General features: G+C 51.4%; 2 protein-coding genes and 1 long non-coding RNA gene across 3 annotated transcripts in view; 2 read left to right on the top strand and 1 right to left on the bottom strand.

The window, feature by feature from the left end:
• Window positions 1-5,339, top strand: part of LOC103119236 (protein kinase C zeta type) — an 89,494-nt gene extending 84,155 nt beyond the window's left edge. Inside the window, exons 17-18 of the mRNA XM_060200791.1 lie at window positions 4,520-4,635; window positions 4,942-5,339. Of these exons, the coding sequence (XP_060056774.1) occupies window positions 4,520-4,635; window positions 4,942-5,029 (204 nt within the window). The 3' untranslated portion in view covers window positions 5,030-5,339. The remainder of the gene's footprint in view (window positions 1-4,519; window positions 4,636-4,941) is intronic.
• Window positions 2-3,671, top strand: LOC132540898 (uncharacterized). Its single transcript, XR_009552065.1, has 2 exons — window positions 2-446; window positions 553-3,671. It is a non-coding gene; the product is annotated as an uncharacterized LOC132540898 (long non-coding RNA).
• A 3,217-nt stretch (window positions 5,340-8,556) lies between the features above and the next one.
• Window positions 8,557-14,039, bottom strand: FAAP20 (FA core complex associated protein 20). The gene is made up of 4 exons (XM_007529519.3): window positions 13,539-14,039; window positions 13,216-13,348; window positions 12,847-13,139; window positions 8,557-8,697 (listed from the first exon to the last, which is right to left on the bottom strand). Exons 1-4 carry the CDS (start codon window positions 13,598-13,600, stop codon window positions 8,625-8,627), a joined length of 561 nt encoding a protein of 186 aa, XP_007529581.1. The 5' UTR covers window positions 13,601-14,039; the 3' UTR covers window positions 8,557-8,624.
• Between the last annotated feature and the right edge of the window lie 2,109 nt (window positions 14,040-16,148).

Raw genomic sequence — 16,148 nt, forward strand, 5'->3', positions numbered from 1 at the left:
GCGTGCAAAGGCGTGATCTGCATATACATGCACACATATCACACACTGCAAACACACCACAGGACACTTCATTCAGAACACACACCAAACACGTATGCACACCACAGAACACGTCACTCAGATCATACATAATACAAAAACACACCCAGAAGTTATCATTCAGAACACATACATGTACACACCACAGAAACACAAATCAAGCATGTGCATACACTACAGACAACACATACATGCACACCTCACAGAACACATCACATACATGTGCACACCCCGCAGAAACATATGCTCAGAACCCACACACAGGCACACAGATACTTGTATATGTACACACTTCAGGGTCTCAGAACTGGAGTGCAGGGGAGGGAATGAAGGGTGTGGGGGAGCTACCCCAGGATCTCAGAAATGATTTGGAAACACTATTCAACACAGAACCAGGACAGCAGGGTGTGTGTGTGTGTGTGTGTGTGATTGTAAGAACCAGGACAGGTGTGTGTGTGTGTGTGTGTGTGTGTGTGTGTGTGTGTGTGTGTGTGTGTGTAAGAACCAGGACAGCGGGGGTGTGTAATTTGGAAATACTATTCAACAAAGAACCAGGACAGCAGGTGTGTGTGTGTGTGTGTGTCCCTCAGGACAGGGCCTCTTGGCAATGTCTCCTCCGGCATCCCCAGTGGGCTCTGGAAGCTAGGGTGGAGTGGTCCAGGGAAGAACACTTGTAACTTCATGATGGCTCCCTGAGCCCTGTGGTTAACTCTGGGGCTCTCAGAGAGACCTGTAAAATGCACTTTGAGGAAAGAGAGCTGATCAGATGCAGTCTAAATCCAAATTAGATGATGACATCCCCTGGCACTGGGTGACTCTCTCCCACTCTTCTGACAGCTCCAGCTTCTCACCTACTCCTTCACATCCCTGTCACTCTCCACCCACAGGACCTCTGCTCTTGGTGGCTTGGAGGGGTCTCTGCCATCTTGAGCCCTGGCTGGGTTATTTCAAACAAATCTGTCCTCACTCATGGAAGTGACTGGTGCTAACGCAGCACTCAAGAATGCTGGTGCTCTTAGAAACTGTCCAGGAAGGTTTTATTGTTGTTGATTTATTTTTGTTGCCATGGATATTTCTGGGACTTGGGGTTTGGTGCCTGCATGAGGAATCCACTACTCCTGGCAGCTTTTCCCTCTTTCTTTTTTTTTTTTTTCTTGGATATAGAGAGAAATTGGGCAGGGAGAGCAGAAGAAACAGACGCCTGTAGCACTCAGTGCCTGCATGAGGAATACAGAGCTCCTGGCAACTTTTTTTTTTTTCTTGTGGTTGAATGGTGGCTCACCTGGTTGAATGCACATAGTACTTTTCTTTCCTTTTTTTTTTTTTTTTTTTTGGATAGAGAAAATGGAGGGGAAGCAGAAGATAGACCCACAGCACTGCTCCACTGCTTGTGAAGCTTCCCCTGTACATGTGGGGACCAGGGACTTAAACCTGCATCCTTGCACAGATGTGTGCTCTCTATTGGGTGTACCACTGCCCGGCCTGTCACTTAGTTGCCTTGTCTGCTGGCTTGAGGCACTCACCAGCCATGGCCTGTGGCTCAGGAACCTGCTGAACTAGGAGATGCCTCTGCCTGCCTGCTACCTCTGAAGGCTGGGGCCCCAAGATGGAGAGGAGCACTGACCTGGGCCCATGGCTGTGCCAGAAGCCCTCTCAGGGAACTCTGGGGCTGTGCTCACCAGCCTGTTGTGGGGTGGGTAGTGCCAGCTCCCAGCAGCTAAGACACCTGTCCTGCCAGTCAAGCTGCCCATATGCCAGGGTTGGGGCCCTGGTTTTATTTCTGGGCAGGCCTTGTGCTAGGGGCTGAGCTCCCCCCCTTCTTTTAATATTTATTTATTCTTTTTTGTTGCCCTTATTTTATTGTTGTAGTTATTGATATTGTCATTGTTGGATAGGACAGAGAAATGGAGAGAGGAGGGGAAGACAGAGAGGGGGAGAGAAAGATAGAAATCTGCAGACCTGCTTCACCACTTGTGAAGCAACTCCCCTGCAGGTGGGGAGCCGAGGGCTTGAAATGGGATCCTTACACAGGTCCTTGTGCTTTGCACCACCTGCACTTATGCCACTGTGCTACTGCCCAACTCCACTCCGTTTTGTTTTGTTTTGAACCAGAGCACTGATCAGCTCTGGCTTATGGTGGTGTGAGGGGATTGAACCTGGGACTTTGGAGCCTCAGGCATGACAGTCTGTTTGCACAACCATTATGCTATCTACCCCCACCCTTTTTTTTTTTTTTTTATTGCCAACAGGGTTATTGCTGAGACTTGGTGCCTGCATGATGAATCCACTACTCCTGGCAGCCATTTTTTCTTTTTCTTTTTTTTTTTAATGTGAGTACTTAACCAGGTGCACCACTGTCTGGCTAGGGCTCAGTGCCTGCACCACAAATCCACTGCTCCTGGAGGCTTTTTTTATTTTTATTTTTTTATTATTTATTTTCCCTTTTGTTGCCCTTGTTTTTTTGGTGTTGTAGTTATTATTGTTGTTGCTGATGTCATCATTGTTGGATAGGACAGAAATGGAGAGAGGAGGGAAAGACAGAGAGGGGGAGAGACAGACAAGACACCTGCAGACCTGCTTCACCGCTTGTGAAGTGACTCCCCTGCAGGTGGGGAGCCAGGGACTCGAACCAGGATCTTTCCACAGCTCCTTGCACTTCGTGCCACCTGAGTTTAACCTGCTATGCTACCAACCGACCCCCAAGGCTTTTTTTTTTTCCCTTTTGTTGCCCTTGTTTTTATCATTGTTGTTATTGCTGTCATTGTTGGATAGGACAGACAGCAATGGAGAGAGGAGGGGAAGATAGGGGACGAGAAAGACAGATACCTGCAGACCTGCTTCACCACCTGTGAAGCAACTCCCCGGCAGGTGGGGAGCTGGGGGCTCGAACCGGGATCCTTATGCCAGTCCTTGTGCTTCATGCCATCTGCACTTAACCCGCTGTGCTACCCCACCCCCATTTTTTTTTACTTGATAGGGCAAAGAGAAATTGGAGAGGGAGATAGGGAAAGAGACACCTTACAGACTTGCTTCACCACCTGCAAGTTTCCCCCCTGCATTTGGGGACTTGAATCCTGATTCTTGTGAATGGTAACATGTGTAAAGTGCCACCATATGACCCCCACTTTCTTGTATTTTTTATTTTTATTTTAATTGTGGGTAGAGACAGAAATTGAGAGGGAAGAGGGAGGTAGGGGGGGAAGAGAAAGAGTACTGTTTCACCATTTGTGAAGCTTTCCCCCTGCTGCAGGTGGGGAGTAGGGGCTTGAACCCTGGTCCTTGTGCACTGTAATATACTCAGCCAAGTACTACACTGCCTGGAAACTCCACCTTTATTCTGAGAACATGAGTGTCACCAGCCCTACTCTTGGGGCTCCCAGATGCAGTAAAGACCTCTCATTCCCCACATCAGCTATGCTTTACCTTTAAAACAGTATCTATTTACTGAAGAATTCAGAGAGCACATGTGCTACTGGGGGTTGAACTCAGAACCTCATGCTTGAGAATCCAAAGTTTTGTCCACTGCACCATCTCTCATGCTGCTAGTGGACTCTGTTATAGTGGTGGGTAGAAGGGCTGGTCCTGGCTCCTCAACCATTCTACCAGCAGTGGTCAGCTCAGGATAAATTTTTTTTTAATATTTTATTTATTAATTAATGAGAGATATAGGAAGAGAGAGAAAGAACCAGACATCACTCTGGTACATGTGCTGCCGAGGATTGAACTCCAGACCTCATGCTTGAGAGTCCAGCACCTTATCCACTGTGCCACCTACCGGACCACCAGGATAACTTTTTGTGACCATGTGTGTTTGTAGGGAATAAAACACATAAGGGGGCTGGGCACACCCAGTTGAGTACATGTATTACCAAGTTTAAGGCCTGGGGTTTGAGCCTCCACTATACATCAGCAGGAAGCTTCAAAAGTGGTGAATCAGGAGTCGAGCAGTAGTGCAGTGGGTTAAGCGCACATGGCGCCAAGTGTAAGTACTAGACCGGCATAAGAATCCCAGTTCGAGCCCCCAGCTCCCCACCTGCAGGGGAGTTTCTTCACAAGTGGTGAAGCAGGTCTGCAGGTGTCTATCTTTTTCTCCCCCTCCCTGTCTTCCCCTCCTCTCTCCATTTCTCTGTTGTATCCAACGACAACATCAATTAAAAACAGTAATTACATTTTTAAAAAAGTGGTGAATCAGGTCTGCAGGTATCTGTTTTTCACTTTATCTCTCTGTCCTAATAAAAATTGGAAAGGAAAAAATGGCTACCAGGAGTGGTGGATTCATGTGCTAGCACAAGGTCCCAGCAATAACCCTGGTGGCAGGAAAAAAAAAAAAAAAGGCAAGTTGGGATCTGAGCTTATTGCATTCAGGTCTTCGTTATGAGCCTGTGTGCATCCAAGTGTTGTGTGGTCCCCATCCTCACAATCTGTGAACCCAGAATCCTGCTCTGGGGTGTCACCACCCTGACATCCCATGTCCCCACAGCTGGAGAAGAAGCAGGCCCTCCCACCCTTCCAGCCGCAGATCACGGACGACTACGGGTTGGACAACTTCGACACACAGTTCACCAGCGAGCCTGTGCAGCTCACCCCCGATGATGAGTAAGCCAGGCCCCCTGGTTAAGCACACATTACAGGGGGCCAAGTGGTGGTGCACCTGGTTAAGTGCACATATTACAATGAGCAAGGACCCAGGTTCAAGCCCCCAGTCCCGACCTGCAGGGGGAAAGCTTCACAAGTGGTAAAGCACTGCTGCAGTTATCTCTCTCTTTCCCTCTCTAGCTCCTCCTTCCTCTCAATTTCTGGCTAAAAATTTTAGAATTTTAAAATATAATGAGTAAGCCAGGCCGGGGGTGGGGGGGGAGGGTTTATGGAGAGCAGGCAGCCATACTCTGGCTGTGTTTACAGGGACGTCATCAAGAGGATCGACCAGTCTGAGTTTGAAGGCTTTGAGTACATCAATCCGCTCCTGCTGTCCACCGAGGAGTCAGTGTGAGCATCCTGTCTCTGCAGCTGACCCCTGAACTCTGTCCCAACCACAGCACATGCATGCGAGGCCAGCGCCTGGCTCCAGCGTGGCCAGGGAGGCCTGAGCCGGACCACCCCATCCTGGACCCTGGGCCACTGCCTGCCTGAGGAGCAAGTGCCTGAGTCTGCGGTGTTGGGGGCTTCAGGCCATGTGTCCCCAGGAGAAACTGTCCCAGGACCTTGAAGGTGCACACTCTCCACAGACACTGAACTGACTGGCTCCACTGGAGTTAGTTGTAATGTCCTGGGGAATAAAAACTACCGATGACGTGAGGCTGCCCTCTGATGCCTTTATTGCTACTGCAAGCTAGGGGTCAGGAATTTTAAATGCCTGAAGGGACATGGCACCATCAAGATGTATACAAAACCCCCTCAACCCTGGTAAGTTCCCGTAGCTGCACTTCCTCCCATGTTTGAGTAGCCTCAAAGCCACAGCTACTACCCTGACAGCACCTGCCAAAACACAGATCAGAACCAGGAGAATTGGATCAGAGATGGATTGAATGGCTCGCCAAAGCACAGGTAAACCAAAATACAGGTGGGGGGGGGGGGGAAACAAAGTTTGATCCCTGGTGCCATCATGGTAAACCAGAGCTGTGTGGTACTTGGGTCTGGAAAAAAAAGGGGAGCTGGGTGGTGGCACAGTGGGTTAAGCAAATATGGTACGAAGCACAAGGACTGGCAGAAGGATCCTGGTTCGAGCCCCCGGCTCCCCACCTGCAGGGAAGGTTGTTTAACAAGTAGTGAAGCAGGTCTGCAGGTGTCAATCTTTTTCTTCCCCTCCTCTCTCAATTTCTCTATCCAACAATGACAGCAATAACAACAATAATAATAACAACGATAAACAAGGGCAACAAAAGGGAAAAATTAGCCTCTAGGAGCAGTGGATTCGTAGTGCAGGCACCAAGTCCCAGTGATAACCCTGGAAGAAAAAAAAAAATGAAATCTGCACAAAATGTATTTCTGCAAATACTGTGCAGTGCCTATGCCATGCCTTGTGTTCTTTGTGAAGTTTGAGTGAATTATTTTTCCCCATCACTCTGAATTTTGAAATTTGTAAACAGACCTATGTTTGATGAGTCCTTGAATCACACCTGAATCATGACAACTGTAGAAACACACTCCTGGCACCGCAACTTGCAGTAAGGCCAGGATGGAAGTGCTCTGGAAAGAGCACAGTCTCTGGGCTCTTTGGGGCTCTAAGCTCTTGGGGCTTCTCCCTCAAAGTACCATGTTCCCAAATGCCCATCTCTTAGCCAAGCTCAGGGGCAGCACCTCCTAGACAGGTGGGAAGCACAGCACAGATAAGGTGGGATGTTTGGACATAGCCTGCTGCCACCAGGCCTGTGACCAGAGCAGAAGGTCACCTGCACCCCGCTAAGGTTCCTCCCACCATGTCCAGGCCACCTCTAGAGCTGTGAGCCTGGAGGCCCTTTGTCCTGAGGAGTCTTGGGCCGCACAGGTGTAGGAGCAGTGTTTTTGCCCCAGAAGCACAGGCCCAGGTTTGGCAGGCAGAGGGTGGGCATTTCCTCCTTTTGGCCTCCAGGGTATACCATATGCGGGCCTACTTGCAGGCAGAGCTCCCCACCAGCCCATCTGCCAGGCGTTTGTGAACACAAGATTTGTGAGTGCTGACTTGTGAGTGCTCCCTATACAACTGAGTCGCTTCAGCAAAGGCTTCTGGGAATGGTGGTGCTATAGCTAAGAGCGCTGTTGGCTGTGCTCAGTGAACCCAGAGCCATGGCTGCTGGCTTCCTCCCTCAGAGAGTAGCCTCACCCCTCAGGCCCTCCCTTTAAAGCTATTCCTGAAGATGCTTGCCTCAAGGTTTCCATTCCAAGAGGGTGCCTCTGGGGAGCACATATCTGGGGAACCATCTTTACTTATTTTCAATTTTATTTTTATTGGATAAAGACAGAGAAATTGGGGGTGTCGGGGGGTAGCACAGTGGGTTAAGCGCATGTGGTGCAAAGCGCAGGACAGGTTAGGATCCCGGTTCAAGCCCCCGGCTCCCCACCTGCAGGGGAGTCACTTCACAGGCGGTGAAGCAGGTCTGCAGGTGTCTCTCTTCCTCTCTATCTCCCCCTTCTCTCTCAATTTGTCTCTATCCAATAACAAATAAAAAAAAGAGAGAGAAATTGGGAGACACCTGCAGCCCTGCTTCACCACTCATGAAGGTTTCCCACCTGCAGGTGGGAACTGAGAGCTTGCATTCTTGTCCTTGAGCGTGGTAATGTGTGTACTTAACCAGATATGGGGGTGGGAGGAGTGCACACATTAGCATGCACAGACCCAAGCTCAAGCTCCAGGCCACCACATGGGAGCATCTGTAAGTGGAAGGGGAGCTTTATACTCTGTGGAGCATTGCTGCAGTGTCTCTCCTCTCTCCCTCTCTCTCTCGCATCTTCTGTCTAGAGGAAGGAAAAGAAAATGGCTGCTATGAGCAGTGATGTCACACAGGCATTCAGTGATAACCCTGCTGGCAAATAAATGAGTTTTAGGGGGGCTGGGTAATAGCGCACTGGCTTAAGTACATATAGTACAAAGCACAAGGACCCATGCAAGGATTCCTTCCCATCTTTGCATATGTGCTCAACCCACTGTGCTACTGCCCGACCCCTGCAAGTGTCTTTCTATGCCCTTCTCCATCTCCCTTGCCTCTTAATTTCTCTGTCCTGCCAAATAAACAGAAAGAAAAATAAATGGAAAAAATGACTACTGTGAACAGCGAATTTGCAGTACAGACACTAAGCCCCAGAGATAACCCTGGTGGCAGAAAAAAAGATTCACATTATAAACAGGCAGTTTCATGTGTAGGGATCTCCTACCTGGCCACCATTCATGTCCCCATGGAAGAAGTGTTTCCTTGTCCCCGTCAATCAGAGTTCAGTTTAGTATGGGTCATTGGTACCGTCGTTCACTGGGATCGGCAAGTGTCACGGCCCACCCACCCTCACACCTTCCAGGAGTCTCAGTGCCCCTAAACTCTCTCTCTCCATCCATCCATGCTTCCCTGTGCCTGGCTCCTGCCATCCTATCACTGCCTCCCCTCAGCTGTTCCAGAACCTCCTGCAATCAGAGTCAGAGTGAAGCCCTCACGCTGACTTCTTCCACGGAGCCCCACTGACAAAGGAAGCTATGGACACATTCTAGAAGTTACTCCAGGGTTTCCACAACCTGCCACCATGGCCAAGAGGAGGTGTAAGCTGAGATGGCCCAAAGCCCAGGTCTTCCAGAATGCCAGTGAATACTCAATGAACAAAAACTGTCAACATGCAGCCTGCAGTGGACAGGTTCACAGGGATGGATGCAGTGGACATGGAGCTGAGTCCAGGAACAGGAAATGGCCCCCAGCTTATCCACAGACAACCCAGAATGCATGGCCGGCCTGGCCCAGGCACTGAACCCACCTGCCAGGTTAGGGCCACCTATGAGCAGCCATGTTTTCCTGCAGCCATGACTCAATGCTCAGCATCCACCAGAAACACACACACACACACACACACATACTTTTAATGTCCAGCTTTAAGGGGGACAAGAAGTGTAGTTATCATGGCAGTAGGTGTCACCACACTATGTCTTCTGTGCTCTCTGCCAGGCACTGGGCCAGGTGGCTGTCGATATCCAGCTGGGTCAGCCTGCAAGGGAGAGGACAGTCACCCTAAAGAGGGCACCCTTGGCGTGAGCACCCAGCCTTCCCCACACTGGACATGGCAGCAGAGCCAATGGGAGAGGTAGCAGGAAGGGCCACCCTGCCAGCATGTGTGTCCCTGGACACCAGGCAGAGGGACACTATGTCTGAACTGGCCCCCAGGAACACCCCATGACAGCAGGTCAGTCTCTCAGCACCCAGTGGGCACATGGAGATGTCTGGACCCTTGAGCGCTCTGCTCCCTGACCCTGAGGAGGAGGGACACCAGCAATGACCATCCCATGTGTCCCAGCTGTGAGTCTGAGGGTGGCAAGGCAGGATTCTCAGCAGGGGCCTAGAGCTGCCTCTTAGGGCCTGGGTATGTCACAGAGCAGCTCAGTCACTGGCTATGGAGGGTGACAGCCATGCTCCCCCTCCCAGAAACCTCCCCTCTGTGGCTGACCCACCTCCGATGGCCAGGCAGATCCCTCCAGCTCTCTCCTCTGCAGTGTGGGGACAAGCCTTGCCACCGTGTCCCCCGGCCTCTGCTTAGACCAGGGGCATCTGAGCAGAGCTGCTTGCTCCCAGGAGCTCACACTTGCACCCAGGTTCCCGTGGCCAGCACCACTTCTGGGGGTTCCCTCTGCATCCCAAGTGCTTAAAGATTCCCTTCCTGTTCTGAGGTCCCAAGACCCCAGACACCCTCAAGAACCTGCCCTCCATGTTATCTCCAACATTGCCAGATGGTTTTAAGATCTGGGTGAGCTGGGCCAATAGGTTAAGGCAGCATCACAGGAGGCATTCAGGTCTGCTCCAGCTGCTCACTGGCCCTATTCCCTGGATGCATGGAGGCCCAGCAGAAGGCCACAAACTGCAAGAGGGACAGGGCCAGAGTGGGTTCAGCGCCAGGAGCCTGGGGGCCTTGGGGCCACTGGGGTCTCATCAGGCAGGTGTCCTCTGCCATGACTCTGGCAAAGAGGACCATGAGGCAGCTGGCTATGCTATGGGAGGCTCATGGGGGGACTGTTGCATTTAACTGTCACATCACTGGAATTCAGGTGAACCAGGAGCCTCCAGGCCAGGTGACATAGGACCCCGTAGGGGTTAGCAGTCTCCTGGGCCTTGCACCACTCACTTCTCTGCGGCTCAGAGAGCCAATCACAGCTTCCAGCTCCAGTTAGAAACATTCAAGAGGGAGTTGGGCAGTAGTGCAGCAGGTTAAGTACATGTGGCACGAAGTGCAAGGACCGGTGTAAGGATCCTGGTTCGAGCGCCCAGCTCCCCACCTGCAGGGGAATCGCTTCACAGGTGGTGAAGCATGTCTGCAGGTGTCTATCTCTCCCCTCTGTCTTCCCCTCCTCTCTCCATTTCTCTCTGTCCTATCTAACAACAACGACATCAATAACAATAAAAAAAAAAGGGCAGCAAAAGGGAAAATTTAAAAAAAAAAATTCAAGAAATGTGGAGGAGATAGCATAATGGTTATGCAAAGAAATTATTTTCCATAATCCCAGGTTTGGGGGCCAGGCGGTGGCGCAACAGGTTAAGCACACACATTACAGTGCATAAGGATCCAGGTTCAAGCCCCTGGTCCCTACCTGCAGGGGGAAAGCTTCACAAGTGGTGAAGCAGGGCTGCTGGTGTTTCTGTCTCTCTCCCTCTCTATCCCTTCCCTTTCAATTTGTCTCTGTCCAATAATAACTAAAGAAATAAAATTTAAAAATAATACCAGGTTCAATCCCCCACACCACAAGCCAGAGCTGAGTACTCTGGTAAAAAAAAAAAAAAAAAACTAATTGGGAGTCAGGTGGTAACGCAGCAGGTTAAGCGCAGGTGGCGTGAAGTGCAAGGATCCCAGTTAGAGCCCCCTGTTCCCCACCTGCAGGGGAGTTGCTTCACAGGCGGTGAAGCAGGTCTGCAGGTGTCTATCTTTCTCTCCCCGTCTTCCCTTCCTCTTTCCATTGTTCTCTGTCCTATCTAACAATGACGACATCAATAACAACAATAACTACAACAATAAAAAAACAAGGGCAACAAAAGGGGATAAATAAATATTTTTAATTAATTAATTAAAATACAAATTTCAGAAGACCTTACAGCCCACATTTCTCCAGGGAGAAGCAGGAGACAATGTGTCTCCTCCACCCCAGGACCCCTATTGTTGGGCTGTGACCCTATTTTTAATGCCTGGGGGCTTCTATGGTCACACTGCTTCCAGGCCTCTCCTTTAGAGCCAAACAGAAGGTGTTCATAGCACAGACCTGCAGCAGGTAGGGCATCTGCCTTGGCAAACTGAGGCACTTGACCAGGCCACAATGTACAGGGTTCTCGGAAAAGTCATGATATGTTTTTCTATGCAAATATGTATCATGATTTTTCCAACAATCCAATAAAAGACTCAGCCCTGGGAGTCAGGCAGTAGTGCAGTGGGTTAAGCACATGTGGCGCAAAGCACAAGGACCAACATAAGGATCCCGGCTCCCCACCTGTAGGAGGAGTCACTTCACAAGCAGTGAAGCAGGTCTGCAGGTGTCTATCTTTCTCTCCCCCTCTCTGTCTTCCCCTCCTCTCTCCATTTCTCTCTGTCCTATCCAACAATGACATCAGTAACAACAATAATAACTAAAACAATAAAGGCAACAAAAGGGAATATTAAAAAAAAAAAAGGAAAGAGAGACACCTGCAGACTTGCTTCACCACTTGTTAAGTGACAACCACCATGCAGGTGGGGAGCCAGGGGCTCGATCTGTGATTCTTGTGCCAGTGCCTGCGCTTAACCAGGTGCACTACCACCCACACGACCCCCAGGTCTCTCTCTACCCCCCTTAATTTCTCTATCTCAGTGGAAAAAAAGAAACAGAGAGACATGTACCAGGAATTCTTAGAGAAATCCTGGCATTTCTAGACAGTCCTGTATTTTCTTTAGTTGTTGGCACTGGTGACTTTTCTCTGATAAAGACAGAGAGAGACAGAGAGAGAAAAAGGAAAGATGCCACTGAAGCAAGGTTTCCTCCACTGCAGTGGAAACTGGATTCAAACCTGAATTGTGTTCAGGGCAAAGCAGGCACTCACTACCCAGGTGAGATGCCCTCCCAGCCCTAGACAGGCTTGACTTTTAAACCTACAACTGGCCTCAGAAGGTATTAAGAAAGCTATTTTAGGAGCTGGGTGGTGGCTCACTTGGTTTAAGTGCATGTATTACAATGCGCAAGGGCCTGGGTTCAAGCCCCTGGTCCCTACCTGCTGGGGGAAAGCTTTACGAGTGGTGAAGCAGGGCTGCAGGTGTCTCTCTGTCTCTCTCCCTCTCTATCACCCCCTTCCCTCTTGATTTCTGGCTGTCTCTATCCAGTAAATAAAGATAATAAAAGGTGAGTTAAGCGCATGTGGTACAAAGTACAAGGACCAGCATAAGGATCCTGGTTGCATACACACACACACACACACACACACACACCTGCTCCCCACCTTCAGGGGACTCACTTCACAGGTGGTGAAGCAGGTACGCAGGTGTCTTTCTCTCCCCCTCTGCCTTTCCCTCCTCTCTCCATTTCTCTCAGTCCTATCCAACAACGACATCAGTAACAACAATAATAATAGCTACAACAATAAAACAACAAAGGCAACAAAAGGGAATGAATAAAATAAAAGCTATTTTAGAAATAATGGCTCAGTGGATAAACTGTGAGCCCCAGCATCGCATCTACCAGAGTGATGCTCTGGTTCTCTCTCTCCCTAAGTGAATAAAGCATTTTTTTTAGGGAAACAGCACAATGGTTCTGCAAAAGACTTTTGTGCCTGAGGCTCTGAGGTCCCAGGTTCAATTCCTAGAATCACCACAGCTAAGCAGTGCTCTAGTGAAAATAAATAGAAATTTAAATAGAAAACAGCTCAGTAACCCACTGGGCTCTGGTCCCTGTAAACACCCCAGATCCCCATGGGGAATGGGAGATTCCCCACTAAAGAGGGAAAAGAGTTCTCCTCTTATATATAGCCTGTGTGGGTAACTGTGGACAAGCAAGAGCACCCCAGACCTATAATCCCTAAGCCTCCCTTCTGAGCGCTTTCCATGTGAGAGATGTTCGTCTAAGGACAACCTGCCCAGGCACTTTTCAGCTTTGTAAGACTGGTTGTGGAATCCGAAAGGGGGGTCACTCACGTGGGCCTGAAGTCCACCTGGCACATGGGGCAGCTCCGCAGGGCCGGGTCCCTCTGAGCACTCGGCTGCTCATCAGCCGTGAGGGGCTTGGGCGCAGGCAGCTTTGGGGAGCAGGACCGAGGCCCCGGAAGCTCTGCCTCTGCAGGGATCACGCGGTAGGGGCGGCCGCGGCCTAGGCCTCCTCCTCCTCCTCCTCCTCCTCCCCGGGCGGGTGGAAAAGGCGTCCAGGAGAACACCTCGCCTCCGACGGTGAAGACCTCAGGCTTCGGGACGGGTTGGAGACGCTCAGGTTCCTGGAAGATGGAGTGGTGGGGCCGTGCCCGCGTGGGCCGGTCTCCCACCCGAGGGCTGGTCCCCCAGAGCACGCACCTGACCCGGGAACGCGGGCAGCGGGGGCAGCCGGCCGTCGGCGCTCAGGTCAGCGCTGCCAGCGCGCAGCACCTCCGCCCAAGGCGCACAGTCCCCAGGGGACTGCAGGCCGCGGGAGCCAGCGGCTGGGGGCCTGGGGACACATGAGGGGACACTCAGGGGACAGGAGGGGACACCCGGAGGGAGGGCGCAGGGCCAGTGGGCAGCCGCCGGTGAGTCCAGGGATGGCAACCCCCCGCGGCCCGGGGAAACACCAGGGAAGCCGCCCCCGCCCGCCTTCTCGGCCTCCGTCGCGACCCACGCAGCGCCTCCTGTTCCCTCACCCGTCCCACAGAGGCGGCTTCCGACGGCTCAGGCTGAGCCGTGGCTTCCGTGCCGCCTCCATTCGCAGAGCCCGCGCCCGGAGGCGGAAGTGACGTCAGGGCCCCGGTCCGTTCCCACCTGGGCCGGCCTGGAACCGCGACCGGGGTTCCTAGGCCCGGTGCTCTGCACCTCCGGACATGAAGTCATCTGCCCTTTATCACATTGTCAGAGCAGGCAGTGGGGGCGGCATGGAGCTCCTTACACAAGCAGAGGGGGAATGAGAGTGGGGGGCGGCCTGGGCCCAGGGTGTGGGGGGTGGTCCACCGCTGCCGCAGTGTCACCCCGGGCACCCCCACCACGCCTGGGCCCCGCCCGCCCTGTGAGCAGCCCTCGCCTGTTTCCAGCCTCGAGTATCCGGGACCAGCACCGGCCCTGCCCCAGGACCACCGCGGCTTCCTACAAACAGCAGGGTCTCGGGTTTCTCCAGGAAAGTGGTCCACCTGAGACTTCGGGGACCCGGGTGGGAGGAAAAGGTGGGCGGTTGACAGAGAGGAGCCACCCAGACTCCCTCCTCCTGCGACCCCGCGGCCCGCCACTGGGTGGCAGCAGGTGGCGCTCCACTCTTCCATCCCCAGCCGCCAGGATTGCCAGGCCCCCATTTCGGGCCCACCTCTGTACTTTTGCCGGCCTCCCCCCCCCTCTAATTTTCCCTCCAGCTGGGTGCGGTATACCCCATTCTAGCATACCCTCAGTCCTCATCCCTGAATCAGTCCCCATGTGACATCAGCCTGTGACTTGAGGTGCCAGTGCAGACCCTATGGGACCTGTTGGCTACGAGGAGCCTGCTCCCTCATCCTGTCCCATTATTGCCTTCTAGAAAGATCCACCACCCTGGGGAGAGCACAATACCCAGTGGTAGCTTACCAGGCTAGGGCTCCTCTTTGGTTTCAGCACCCTTCCGGGGTTTAGGGGACACCCCCAGCCTGGCTCTTTCATGCTTCCCACATGGGAAGATGCCATGTGGGGCCAAGTATTTCTAGTGATTTTTCTCTAGAATTTGGCAATTCCACTATATACACAGCACAGAACAGGTTCCCAGGCACACCTTCTTTCAACCCACAAGGTGTTCTGGATCCTTCTGGGTCATGCTTGAAAAACCGGCATGTGGGCTGGAAGGTGGTCAGTGGATAATAAAGTGCTAGAATCTCAAGCATGAGGCCCAAGTTCAATCTCTAGATTTACATATGTCAAGAGTTTTGCTCTAGCTCTTTCTTTCATGTTAATAAGTAAAATTTTAAAATAAACATTAAAGGGGGCAGGGCGGTAGCGCAGTGGGTTAGCAGGAAGCACAAGAACCTGCTTAAGGATCACAGTTTGAGCCCCCCATCCCCACCTGTGGGGGGGTCACTTCACAAGCAGGGAAGCAGGTCTGCAGGTGTCTTATCTCTCCCCCTCTCTGTCTTCCCAAGCAGGTATGCAGGTATCTATCTTTTTCTCCCCATCTCTGTCTTCCCTCCTCTCTCCATTTCTCTCTGTACTATCCAATAACAACAACAACAACAAAATGGAAAAAATGGCCTTCAGGAGCAGTGGATTCGTAGTGCAGGTACCAAGCCCCAGCAATAACCCTGGAGGCAAAAATAAATGAATAACTATTTTAAAAATTCAGATCTGGGGGGTCGGGCGGTGGCACAGTGGGTTAAGTGCATGTGGCGCAAAGCGCAGGGACCGGCATAAGGATCCCGGTTCGAGCCCCCGGCTCCCCACCTGCAGGGGAGTCGCTTCACAGGCGGTGAAGCAGGTATGCAGGTGTCTATCTTTCTCTCCCCTTCTCTGTCTTCCCCTCCTCTCTCCATTTCTCTCTGTCCTATCCAACAACGAATTGCATCAACAAGGGCAATAATAATAACCACAACGAAGCTACAACAAGGGCAACAAAAGGGGGGGGAAATGGCCTCCAGGAGCAGTGGATTCATGGTGCAGGCACCGAGCCCAGCAATAACCCTGGAGGAGGAAAAAAAAAAATTCAGATCTGGGAGCCAGGCAGTGGTGCAGCTGGTTAAGCGCAGGTGGCACAAAGCACAAGGACCAGCTCAAGGATCCCAGTTCAAGTCCCTGGCTCTCCACCTGCAGTGGGGTCGCTTCACAAGCGGTGAGGCAGGTCTGCAGGTGTCTTTCTCTTCCCCTCTCTGTCTTCCCCTCCTCTCTCCATTTCTCTCTATCCTATCCCACAACAACAACAGCAATAACAACAACAATAATAACAACGATAAACAAGTGCAATAAAAGGGAAAAAATAAAAAATAAATAATAAAATTAAAAATTCTGATCTGCCTGGACCTCAGCCACTGCTGATCTGATTTCCAGTGCAGGGAGCATTAACAGCAGTGTTTTTTCTTTTTTAATTTTTTAAAATATTTATCTATTCCCTTTTGTTGCCCTTGTTTTATTGTTGTAGTTATTGATGTTGTCTTTGTTGGATAGGACAGAGAGAAATGGAGAGAGGAGGGGGAGACAGAGAGGGGGAGAGAAAGACACCTGCAGACCTGCTTCACCGCTTGTGAAGCAACTACCCTGCAGGTGGGGAGCTGGGGGCTCGAACCGGGATCCTTATGCCAGTCTTTATACTT

The sequence above is a fragment of the Erinaceus europaeus genome, chromosome 10, assembly GCF_950295315.1.
Source record: "Erinaceus europaeus chromosome 10, mEriEur2.1, whole genome shotgun sequence".
In the NCBI taxonomy this organism is placed as follows: Eukaryota; Metazoa; Chordata; class Mammalia; order Eulipotyphla; family Erinaceidae; genus Erinaceus; species Erinaceus europaeus.

Bases quoted from the DNA above. Each gene is read 5' to 3' on its own strand.
- FAAP20 (XM_007529519.3), bottom strand. From the start codon at position 13,600: ATGGAGGCGGCACGGAAGCCACGGCTCAGCCTGAGCCGTCGGAAGCCG. The intron at 13,140-13,215 runs GTGCGTGCTCTG...TCCATCTTCCAG, and splicing joins TGCCCGCGTTCCCGGGTCAG to GAACCTGAGCGTCTCCAACC. The intron at 8,698-12,846 runs GTGAGTGACCCC...TCTCCCTTGCAG, and splicing joins CAGGTGGACTTCAGGCCCAC to GCTGACCCAGCTGGATATCG.